A 12,852-nucleotide genomic window follows, 5' to 3' on the forward strand; every position below is an offset into this window, starting at 1 on the left:
TAGTGAGCGGTGATAGGTGTTCTTGAGAGGGTGACATTTGGTAGGTGTTTTTGGCAGGCGAAGAGAGAGAGAGAGAGAGAGAGAGAGAGAGAGAGAGAGAGAGAGAGAGAGAGAGAGAGAGAAGATGAGAGAGAGAAGGTGGGTGAGTTATTTTAGTATATTTAATTAGTTAAAACGTTAATATAAATATAAAAATACAAATCTAAAGGGTATAATACAAAAATCACTAAAAATATCTAAAATTCGATCACTATACAATACCAAACTTTTTTGTTATTATTTACATTTAAGTCATCTTGTTTTATATCCAAGAAGATGGGTTATAATGACAAATGAAAAACCGGTTACAATAAATGAAAAATAGGTTACAATGATGAAAGATGAAAGATCAAAGGGTATCATTAAACAAAAAAAAAAAAAAAAAATCCATGGAGCTTTTCAATAAATAAATGACTTTTTTAATAAATGAATTTAGTATATATAAACGGGAAAAGTTTCAAAAATAAAATCATTTCGTTTGTGATCCATGATTTTTATTTACAATTAAACCTAAAAAAATCGGTAAATATATGCAAAATGGTCATTGTACACGGTAGAAATATCATTTTGCAAAGGTTTACCATTATTTTCGGCTTAATCATTAAAAGAAAAAAAAAAAATTAAGGATGATTTTTACATTAGAACCAAACTTTAGGGATTTTTTTGAATTATTTTTATTTTTAATGATAGTAATATTTTAGTTTTTTATTACATTATTTTACTCCATTTGCTCTAGTAAACAAATAAGGCGAGACCGAAAAAGGGTGACGAAAAATATCCCGGAACGAAAATGGAAAAAGCTTCACCAGAAATTGCTTGAAATTATCGTCAATCTTCCGAACCCTAACCGTCTGCAATAAACCAAAGCTTCTGATCATATTTCTCATCTGTCAATGGCGTCTTCGTCAGGTCAAATCATCCGTTCTCTTTCTACCTTTAGTATTCGCCCTGTTATATTTTCTTGCGAGAACGAAAAGTTTACTGTACTTTTTCCTTCGTACCTATCATTATCTTTTATACGATTAGGATCGATCACACTGAGTCGCTTAACATTTTTTGACGGAGATCTATTTATAATGTTCCGAATGATTGGGATGTTCGTAGTAATTTGAAATTTAGAAAAAGGTTTCGTTGATCTTGATGGTACTTTTTTTTTTTTTTTTTTAAATCTTGTGTGGCAGTAACGAACTAGTGTATCGCCAGCTATTGGATCATATGAAGTGCTTAGTCTCTTCTGGAAGAAGTAACTCAAATGTATTATCCGCCCATGTTCTTTGTGATTACGGACTTTTCCAGGTTTGGCTTCCACTGAAGATGATTTATCTTGATTTTGTCTATTATACTATAATTGTTTGTGGCTGGTGATCGTTTCTTTGCTGGGATATGTCAATTCCATGTAAACAAAAAGAAGAAAATAAACATTGTGCCTGTCTTTTAGAATTGATTTTTGAATTTAGTATCAAAAAAATTGGGGGGAGGGGGTCATTGTCAAGATACGTGGGCTTTGCTTGTGAAAGGTTTCTTCTGCATTAAATGAAGCCCCCTCATCCGAGCAATCATAGAATGAAGACAGAGAGAAGAAAACGAAAATGACATTGAACTTAATAATTTGCTCTATGTTGTTATAGTAGTAATAGTTTGTTTTTCCTTTTTGAACAACGCTATATGATATTCAAACTTTGAGAACTCTGTGCAGGTGAATTGGGAGAGACATATTCCTGTGTCTGGTTGTTTTATTGAAGAGTTGCAGCAGCCTATCCTGAAGTGTGATTTGGAGGAAAACATATATAATGGCTGTAAGCAATGAGCATATTGAACTTAAGTTCAGAATATATGATGGAACAGATATAGGCCATAGCAACTACGCATCATCAACTACTGTATCTGCTCTTAAGCAAAAGCTTGTTTCTGAGTGGCCTCAAGGTTTGAGATCTTCTTTTTCATGTGCATAGATTCACTCATCTTATTATGTCTTTATCCTTTTGGCTGTGAATGCTGTCTTTTCATCTCTTTTTCTCTTAATCACTTTCAAAAAGCATATTGCTTGTTGAAAAATGTAAAACATGAATGCTGATCTCTTTTCTGTTCGTCTCTTTTTCTGCTTTTTTTTTTTATTTATTTATTAATAGGTAAATCTGTAGTACCCAAGACAGTGAATGACGTAAAGCTTATTCATTTGGGAAAAGTTTTGGAGAACAATAAGACACTATCAGAATCTGGAGTCCGTGATGGTGCCTTTGCAGGAGGAGTAATCACAATGCATGTTGTCATTCAACCTGTTCTCAATAAAAAGAAGTCAGGTCAGTTTTTCACCTTTTTTTCATGTTATTTCTGGTGAAAGTTTTTTTTTCAAAACAATCATAACTCCATATTAGTTTTTTTTTCATATTTCCAGACATTACCTAAACTCTATTTTGACTTATTGTACTCTGAATTGAAACATGCAAATGCCATATTAGTTTTATAGAATACATAGTTTGAATGTGCATCACATACATACAAAGTGGTAAAACCAGCGGGTCTACGGGTCACATGGATTATTTATTTATTTATTTTTTAATATGGGACAAGTGGGTTAAATATTATTGCTAAAACTATATTATTACAATAATATTTAAAGTTTTTTAAACCATTTTTGGTATAGAGTTGCTCCAACCCAACACCAACTGTTACACTAAGTTTGGTGTGGATGAATAATAGTATAACACCAAATATGGTGCTATACATTGCGATATTATGTTATAAATTAAAATGATATTAATTTATTGTGTATATAAAATTTAATCTTTTATGAGTGAAACTTATTTTAAAATTTTAGTGCTTTTTAATAATCCAAACAAGAGTTTTATCAAGTTTGTGAAAAGCTAATAAAAATAAGGGATGTTTTTTGGAAATCTATAAAAAAAGGTAGATGGAATATGCCAAAACTATTGTTTTTGATGTTAAAAATAGTGTAATGGGTTGGAGTGTATTTTGTGTTTGCACTATTTTTTACACCATTTTTATGATTTTACTACCTTTAATGAAAATTAATGATATTTATTTCATAATTCCATGTCTTATAAATTATAATTCTTTTTTATGCGATGCCAGCCAAAAAACAAGATGAGACTGGAAAACTGAATTCATGTGGATGCACAATCTTGTAGACATCTGTAAGATGAATTGGTGTCTGAAATGCCTTATAATGTTGCAATTGTTGTATTTCGTTTTTCTATTTCCTGTATATTGAAATCCTTTCAAACAGGCGTGTGTGTGTGTGTGTGAGAGAGAGAGAGATTTGTTTTTGAGGAGTTCACATTTTTAACTTGAGACATGTTTTTCTCAAGTTTAATGTATTTTTAATGATACAGGCTGTTTGCCTAAACATGAGCCGATGATTTGGATGATGGTTTTATCTTTTAGCTGAAAATTGAATAGTGTCAAATGGTTGGTGAATCCACATTTTAGGTTAAAAGTGTTCAAATTTACGACATGTTGACAAATCTGCCTTCTTGGTGTGACCAATGACCATCTGTTTGTTTTATTGGTTATGTTGGATATTGACACAAAAGCCTTAAAGTTTGTCCAAAATTGAGAGTTTTCTCCTAAGTAGGAAGATTTTGCATCTTGTTTTGATTCTGCATCTTAGTGTTGATATGTGGGGAAAAATCCTTGGGATGAAGTAACTATCTAAGTTGTAGATTAGAAAAATTAATTCAATAAATAAGAAGGTTTTGGCCAGGTTTACAGGTGTGATGTTTTTGCTTTTGTAGCATCTACTCATCTTAATTATGACACGGTATCTTTAAACATGGTGTGGGCAACCGACTATGAGGTGTTCGAGGTGATAAATGTTATCTGTGGCAAAAGCTATTCAATTAGTAGACATTAATAAACATAAAACTGGACTTAATGTAAAACCATCACATATTGACTAACTTTGGGGTTTTTATGTTAATATCTCTTAGTTATGGTGACCAAAAGATTAATGTTATTTATGGGAAAAAAAAACCTACTCAATTAGTAGTCATTAATGAACATACAATTGAACCTAATGTAAAACCATCAAATTTTGACTAACTTTTGGGCTTTTATGTTAACATCTTTTAGTTATGGTGAGCAAAAGTAACATTTGTAGTGAACAAGTACAGTTTATACATTTTTGGAACGGTACGCCGTATTGCTGTACGAACATATAGGGAGGAGGGAGTCGTTCCCTTCAAATCCACTGTCACATCAACTTTTGTCTCTTCTTTTTCTTTATCTTTTCCAACTCACAACATACGGAAATCATATCCTTTTCAACCTACTCAGTTCAAATAAAAACAAAACAACTAAGGTACAAGTTTTAAAACACATGGTACAAAGAGAAAATAGAAAGAGATGATGAAGTGGGTTAGTGAAACCAATTAACCAACTCATTGAAGCAGGAGTGGTACTGTTGGTAATTTTATATCTAATTAAGATTTTACCTTTGATTGTTCTGTATTTTTTTAATTGAATGGGTTGAGTGGGTTCAAAAATATAGGTTTCGTGTGTTGTGGGTTAGGAAAGATGAAGAAAATAAAAAAGAAAAGATGATGTGGCAGTGAGTTGGGAAGGAATTACTCCCTCCTCCCTTAGGGTAGAGGGAGTCCTACCCTCCCAACCTATTCAACCCACTGTCATATCAGCGCCACATCAGCATTTCTCTCTCATCTCTCTTCCATCTTTTTCAACCCACAACACATGAAAATCCTATCTTTCTCAACCCATTCAATCCACTTAATTTTTTATTTTAAAATAAACACAAACTAATAAAAATTATATAAAACTAATTTACATAATATTAAAAATATACAAACTAATTTAGAAAATAATTAAAAAACATATAAAATTGTATTGGTACAAGTTTTGATGCATAATGCACAAAGTGACTATTGCTTGAATTGAAAATGAGGATCGAGTTAGTGAAGCGTTTATTAAACCCATTCGACCCACAACTATTAAACCTTTGAATAAGGAATGGCTCATTGGGGGTACCAGCGGTACCTCCCATAAATATTTCCAAACCGTACTCTCCCCCTTATGAGTTTAACTTTTGTTTGGTAATAAACTGTGACCATTTATTAATTGTTTATGCGGCTAAAATATACCTTAATGGTATATTAAGAACCCCCCAAAAAATTAACTTGTTGAACACGATTAATAGATAAATAATTTAAAGAACAAATTATATATTATTGATTTTTATTTTATGATAATTTAAAGATTATTTAGTTGATAGTATTTTGTTGTTAAAAGATCAATTTGGGATAAAGTTTTCAATTTCAAGATTTCACAAATATAGTGACTAATAACTAATATTTAAAACTATATATATATATATATATATATATATATATATATATATATATATATATATATATATATAAAAGAGCAATTATAGAAATTAATTTAAAAGTTCAGTAGCGTTTTACACTACACGAAGTAGCTTTTACATTTTAATTTAAAATAGAGCGTTTTGTCAAAAGTTAGAAGCTCCTAAACGTTCTGTGTCAAACACGCTAATGCAAAATCATTTACATTAACTTTGTTTTAACTAAAAACCTTACATTTTGAACAACACGGGGGGGGGGGGGGGGGGGGGGGGGGTTATTAACCCAAAATTCATTTTTTTTTTTTTGTAGTTAAAGCCTAAAAAAAACAGTAAATACCTGCAAAATAACTATTGTACCTGGTTAATATTAGTTTTTAGGCCAAGTTGTAAATAAACAACCAGTGATGGCTTTTTCATTAATATGATTAAATTTTAAGGACATTCATGAAGATTTTTTTATATATACTAAATTAATTTGAAGAAAATTTAGAATTATTTACTAAAAAACACAATAACTGTAACACCTCAAATTTCAAACCAAAAATTTCATTTTTAAATTACCCAAAATATTGTTCATAAACCAAACCATCAAAAAATCAGAAGTATAAAATACAAATCATTATCACAAATATCAGAGTGCTACGAAATGCCCAGTACTAAAATCTCCAAGATAGTGTGTATAATTAGACTTTCACTTTCCCGCAATCCTCAGAAGTACCTGAAACACATATAATCAACAATCGTAAGCACAAAGCTTGGTGAGTTCCCCAAGATATCTCATACAACACAACACATAAACAACTATGCGTTATCAGCAACCCTGGAGACTACCCGAAGTCTCAGTCACACATAAACAACATAACACAATAATAATAGCTAGACCCAACTGGTCATCACATATTGTAACACCCATAAAAATCAAGCCAATTTTAAACTTTTAAAATGCTTTCCAAATTCAATAGTTATTACAAAACATGTTTCCAAAATATTTTATATCAGAGTATCCCATAAACAAAATCATCAAAACGAGGAGCGGTGTAACTCCCCGATTCTCAGGTATGGATTTAAATAAAAGGTTCTTTGGTTTTAAGTCCTACTCGACGAGTTGGTTGCCCTACTCGTCGAGTAGCAGCGGGGTGGGATCGCGTGTTTAGTGACCTACTCGCCGAGTCCAGGGAGGGACTCGACGAGTAGGAGCTGGCAGAGGAAACCCTAAATCTCGGGGTTTTGCACCTTATTTAAGGAGGTCTAAGCCCCCTTTGGCCTCTTTATAGTCTTTGAGAGCTTAGTGAGACCCTAATTCGTGTGGTACTCTTTTTGGTGTGTTTTAAGCCTTGGAAAGAAGGTTGGCTAGGAGGGAAAAGCTTGAAGAACAAAGGAGTTGAAGCAAGGAAGGTGTGGGAAACAGAACTTACCTCAGCTAGCATCTTTTGGAGGTATCAAGTTGCAATCTTTACTCCCCTTTTCTTCTAGATCTCTTTGTGGTTGAGTTTTAGGGTTTTATGGATTTTTGGAGTCAATTTGGTGAGCTATGGGCTAGATTTTAAGTTGTAACTTCAGATCTGGGACCTTCTCAAGTTCTAGAATCATAAAGTTTCTGTTTTGGTCGTGGATGAGGTCCTCCTTGTGCATGAAACCCCATTAAGAGCTTAGATTTGGCATTAGAGCCTTTTTAGTCATGCATGCACGTAAAGTCTGCAACTTTACGTGAAAAGCATGCCCTAGAAGCTTGGATATGTAATTCGGAGCCATTGCATGGCTTAAGGACTGAAGGAACTCGCCGAGTCGCAAGTGTAACGACCCAAAAATCACGACTAAAAATTTCTTAAAAAACATTACTGAAATCATATTTATAAAAATTATGTCATAAGTCATAACATAATTTTTTCGAGTATTAATTCAAAACATAATCTCATTATCAGAGTCAAACATTCCCAGGCTAACTGACTATGGTGTGTGCACTGCAATCTTCCCGAGCTCCTCTTTTGAAAACCGAATACCTGAAACCAAAACTGAAAACCGTAAGCACGAAGCTTAGTGAGCTCCCCCAATCTACCACATACCATACAATAACATATAAAGCACATACTGGGCCTTGCCCACTGCATCGGACCGAGGTCCGGACTAACTGGGGCCTTGCCCCCTGCATCGGACCGAAGTCCGGAAACTGACTGGGACCTTGTCCCCTGCATCGGACCAAAGTCCGGACTAACTGGGGCCTTGCCCCTGCATCGGACCGAAGTCCGAAAACTGATTGGGACCTTATCCCCTGCATCGGACCAAAGTCCGGACTAACTGGGGCCTTGCCCCCTGCATCGGACCGAAGTCCGGACTAACTGAACATAACATAACATAACCATATCAACTAGCATGAACACACATATACTGCATACTGCATCGGGCCGTAGCCCGAAACACATAACACATAGATCCTGTCTGAGCCACAAAGGCATCAAACATACTAACTACTGCATCGGATCAAAATCCGGAAACTACTGCTAGCTAAACGGGCCGGCATTGTGGCCTTAGACCCGTTCCTACTGGAAGGAAACTCACCTGAACTGCTGAGCTCTGCCGATAATCCTCTAGCTGCTAATCAACAATCCCCTGAGCCGCTGCTCCTCCAGCTCTCTGAGCTACCAATATCAATATGACACTTAGTCTAACAGTCCTCTAAAAGTCAACTAAGTAAACTCTGGTCAAAGTCAACCTTCCAGGTCAACCCTACTCGCCGAGTCCACCTACTGACTCACCGAGTTCATATGCTCAGGGTCCTTCTATTCGCGACTCGACTCGCCGAGTCAGTCCATGACTCGCCAAGTCCAACGATTTTCGAGTCTTGTCCTGTCCAACTCACTGAGTCTCCACCCGACTCACTGATTCGAGTCTCAATTCGAAGGGTTTGGGGTTTCACGACCTGACTCGCCGAGTCCATGAATAGACTCGTCGTGTCCAAGGCAATCTTCAACCAACTCGTCGAGTTGTTCTTCCGACTCGCCGAGTTCATGCCCAACTTCATCCGACTCGATGAGTTATTCATCCCACTCGCCGAGTTCCTCCTCATCTTCATGCTACTCGTCGAGTCCACTCGAAGGACTCGCCGAGTCTATTCAGATCTACATACATGCAGAGGACTTTTGAGTCATGCATGGACTCCAAACTGTAGATCTACCCTTCCCAAGCCTATTCCTCACGTAAAGCGGCAAACTTTACGTGTAGCTAAGGAGATCTAGGCTCAAAACGCTATAAACTAGGGTTTGAGACAAAGGGGCTCAACAATCAACCCATAGACTGATGCTTTATGATTCTCTAGGCCAAGATACACATAGATCTGAAGTAGCAACTTCAGATCTAGGCTTCTAACTCGAAATGGTTCATAAACTTGTCCTAAAAGCCCCAAATCTCATGATAAAGGTTGATCTATATGCAAAAGAGGGAAGGTAGCGACTCATTACCTTCAAATGTTCTGGAAGACCTCACAAACTCTGGATCTACTGCCAATCCTTGAATCCCCAATGGGTGCCTTCTTCCTTCTTCCTTCAAATCACCCAAAATGGCAAGAAAGCTTGAATGAGCAACAATGGAGGCTTAGGGTTTCTGGTTCTGGACTATAGGAGCCGCAAATGAGCCCTAGGGAAGAGAATAAGATGCTTAAATAGGGTACCAAGTCCCGAAACTAGGGTTTCCCAACCCAGACCAGAATCGCCGAGTCCACTTGCCGACTCGCCGAGTCGGTCACTTACTTTACACCCGGATCCCGCTCCGACTCGCCGAGTTCCTCCCTGGACTCGATGAGTCAACCCTCTTTAACTTAGGGTTTTTCCTTTCCTTTCTTGACCTTTCTGATTTTGGGTGTTACAACTCTCCCCCACTTAAACTAAACTTCGTCCTCGAAGTTCTCTATGATCAACTGACCTGCAATCCGCCTCAACACCCTGCCTGGTGTCTTTAACCCTTTTGTCCATCACTCCAGCCACTCACAGTGCTGGTCACTACTGTTGGTACATACTGAATTCTTCTCTTTTCCATAATTTCCTTAACGTTACTTCCTCCGACTGAAAATTCTGTTACCCCTCATCCGCCTACCGGATGCACTAAGACCACCCTGGTCCAACTAATCTGCCGATATCTGAGTTACCGGACTCCCACCGGTCCTTACACCCCATCGCAACCTACTAGTTGCTTCCAGCGACTTCTGAAGATACTTCGATTATATATAACTGTTCTATCCACTCTGCCGCTCATACTGAAACGATGCTGCTGGAACCAGCTTGCTTATCTCCCATCTGATTACTCAACTCCTACTAACTCGAGCCTTCCATCCTGAAAGAAAAGCTACCTGCCTAGCTATCCTTACAAATCACTTATACTTGGCAGAAGGCTCAACTGATCCTGCTGAGAGGGACTTGTCATTTCCAAATCAACCAACTATACCGTCAGCACTTGCATTCCAACACACATACTAATACTGACCATCACACTGCAACCATCCGAAACACTGAACTGCCTGAAACACTGAACTGCCATATGGCTGCTTCCCAAATATCTCGATACCTTCCTGGTCTCCAATCATTCGTCGGTTATTTGCAACACCGAGTTCCAACTCAACTGTGGAGTCAAAGGACTCCTTACTTAGTCGCTCCCACGACTTCTGAACGAAATCCTTCTCTGGAACTAGTTTCCACTAGTTATCTTGTCACTGTGGCTCTAACAACCTTCCGATCCACCGATCAGGTCCAAACGTCACATCCTGACATCATCAATTCCACGACTAACAACATGATGGCTCCCAGACTGACGGTAGCCCTTAACATACCCGAACCCCAACGGTCCACTACTACTCTGATCTCATAACTGAGGTGACGATCTACTGACAAATCGCCGACTTAACCATATCTGAACCATTTGGGAAATCCAAAATCTAACCCGTGGATTCCCATATCCTCACTAATTCACCCGAACGGGTGGGTACTACTGCTTCCCCCCCCCCCCCGGCCCAACAACGCGCTCATGCTGTCTACCAACCTGATAAAGGCCACGGCTACACCCGCGGACTTACAACTCTCTAATACTATCTGGCTGCTAGTGAATGTTACGGCTACCCCCGCAGACTTACAACACTCTACTACTATCTAACTGCTAGTGAATGCTACGGCTACTCCCACAGACTTACAACACTCTACTATCATCTAACTGCTAGTGAATGCTACGGCTACCCCCGCAGACTTACAACACTCTACTACTATCTAACTGCTAGTGAATGCTACGGCTACCCCCGCCGACTTACAACACTCTACTACTATTCCGAGGACATCCTGACTATCCCTAGTCATACTAGTGATTCCTCATCCTGCTAGTGATTCCTCATCCTGATTTCTTAAAACCAGCCCTCAGTCATTGAATACTGCATCAACCTCGACATCTTATCTCCTTGATATACTTCGCGTTTCGTCGAGGAAGTCTTCGGCTTGGTTCCCAAACCAACCGTCTACTAATCCGGATACAAGAAGCTATTGTTGGGAAGTTTCCAAACTCCCAACTCCTGAATCTACACAACTCTGCATGCTGACTGATGTGTGTTAGATGCACTTGTTTTATTCCTACTTTTTATTAGTAAATTTAGCACACAAAGGCAGTGAACCTGTCTTTTAGTGGTATAGTTTAGTAAGTAAGGTATCGAACTCAGGGAACGGAAAATTAAACTAATAACTAATTTTAACTAAAACAATTAATGAAAGTAGAAGGTTTTTCTTCTAGTTTTGCAAGACTAGAAACTTAAGCACACTTAATTAACCAATTAACTAAAGCAAACAACTAATTCACCAAATTTGAAAAAGATGTTTCTATTTAGGTTCAACCAATTCACTCCTATGGTTATTTTGTATTTATGATAGATTAATTGTTATTGGCTACCAATTATAATGGTTAGGTTTATGTTCATTACTCCTAACCCTTAGACAATCAATTAATTCAAGCAGTGATCAAGTGTTTAAACTAATTAATTCCCTAGATTAACAATTTGGATTAAATAAGATTTGTAGTGGTTAATCAATTTAGTGGTTCAATTAACCTCTTGTTTGATGGTTTCTCAAACAAGCTCACACATTAATCTAACTATTGTCTTATTAATCTTAGTTTCATAATCATTATTCCTAAGCATATGATTTAGTATTCACATAGACATATGAGGTTAACAACTAAGAGATGTTCATGCAGCTTAATTGTCTTCCAATTAACAGAAAATAATTGTGATTAATGCATAAGGTTCTTTAACAAACTTAATTTAATAGATCACCAATAAACAATTAATCAAAAGCTAAGAATTAAACCATAGGAGTTCCTTGGTATTCCCCAAACAGAAACAAAAACGTATTTAGCTCATAGTTGCAGTAAAAACAAACAATAAAACAAGTTTAACTAGATTAGACATACTCAATTCCTAAAGCTAAGTGGAATGATTAACCTAGTTGCTTCAATTCTTCAAAAGGTTGAAGATTAGAATTCCTCAGCGTCTTCCAGGGTTCTCAATCGCAGAAGGATCTTCAAAAATTGCCAGAAAAGTAGTCCCATTGGATAAAGGCTTGGTTTTTATAGATATCTCAAAACAGGGTGTACTCGGCGAGTAGCAGACCCAACTCGCCGACTAGACTCGTTGTTATCCGTCTTAAATTAGGAGTCGTGGCTATCTTCTGGAATATTCAGCTGGACTCGCCGAGTAGACTCGTGTACTCGCCGAGTAAATTAGCTTTTGTCCCTTAATCTTCACTCTTTGGTCTTCAATTGCTTTCCCTTGTTCCCTTTCACTCCCAAGCATGTCTTTTGGACTGAAAACAAAAATTAAACAATATTAAGTACCTTTTGTCCATATTATTCACATAATTAGTTAAAAATGAATAAAAATGTATGCTAAATAACTAACTAATTATGTACATATCAAAATACCCCACACTTGACTTCTGCTTGCCCCCAAGCAAAACTAAATTTTAAACATATCAAAATCACATATAACAACTCCAATCTAACCCAGCCATTATGCCAAGACCGCAACGCATACATTTGTGTCTAAAATTTTTCCTAAGGACCCCCATACTCCAAATACTCACAATCCTCATAAACATTCGCCCACTCACCCCGAACTATGCTCATTTTATGCAACCCTCCGAATCCATCCGCAAAAAACCTCTTACCCTCAAGGTATTTTTAATTGAGCAACCCAAGCATACATAATCTAGAATTACAACTTTTCGATACCACTATGGAGCTCTTTTGAATTCTTCACTTTCTTCATAATTTGATCTTTGATCTCTTTGAATTCACCACCTTTATTGTTTGATTTTTGGTATCTTCAACTTTTTGAATTTCTTGGAATTTTGATCTTTTGATCTTCACTTTATTTGCTCCAAAATTCTTCAAACTTTTCTTGTAATTCTCTCTTTTTTTTTACATGTACCTCACTTTTTTTTCACTCAAAT

General features: G+C 36.8%; 1 protein-coding gene across 1 annotated transcript; it reads left to right on the forward strand.

The window, feature by feature from the left end:
- Window positions 1-797: 797 nt before the first annotated feature.
- LOC145074742 (membrane-anchored ubiquitin-fold protein 3-like) lies at window positions 798-3,443 on the forward strand. Its single transcript, XM_079021083.1, has 5 exons — window positions 798-948; window positions 1,221-1,335; window positions 1,736-1,962; window positions 2,169-2,339; window positions 3,133-3,443. Exons 3-5 carry the CDS (start codon window positions 1,830-1,832, stop codon window positions 3,186-3,188), a joined length of 360 nt encoding a protein of 119 aa, XP_078877209.1. The 5' UTR covers window positions 798-948; window positions 1,221-1,335; window positions 1,736-1,829; the 3' UTR covers window positions 3,189-3,443.
- The last annotated feature ends 9,409 nt before the right edge of the window (window positions 3,444-12,852 follow it).

Source organism: Lactuca serriola, chromosome 9, assembly GCF_051521515.1.
Source record: "Lactuca serriola cultivar US96UC23 chromosome 9, Lser_US96UC23_V15, whole genome shotgun sequence".
NCBI lineage: Eukaryota > Viridiplantae > Streptophyta > Magnoliopsida > Asterales > Asteraceae > Lactuca > Lactuca serriola.

What these genes read in the sequence shown, in the direction of transcription:
- LOC145074742 (XM_079021083.1), top strand. Translation starts at nt 1,830, where the DNA reads ATGGCTGTAAGCAATGAGCATATTGAACTTAAGTTCAGAATATATGAT. An exon ending in TGTTTCTGAGTGGCCTCAAG is followed by an intron (nt 1,963 to 2,168) that starts GTTTGAGATCTT and finishes ATTTATTAATAG; the next exon opens with GTAAATCTGTAGTACCCAAG. An exon ending in TCTCAATAAAAAGAAGTCAG is followed by an intron (nt 2,340 to 3,132) that starts GTCAGTTTTTCA and finishes ATGCGATGCCAG; the next exon opens with CCAAAAAACAAGATGAGACT.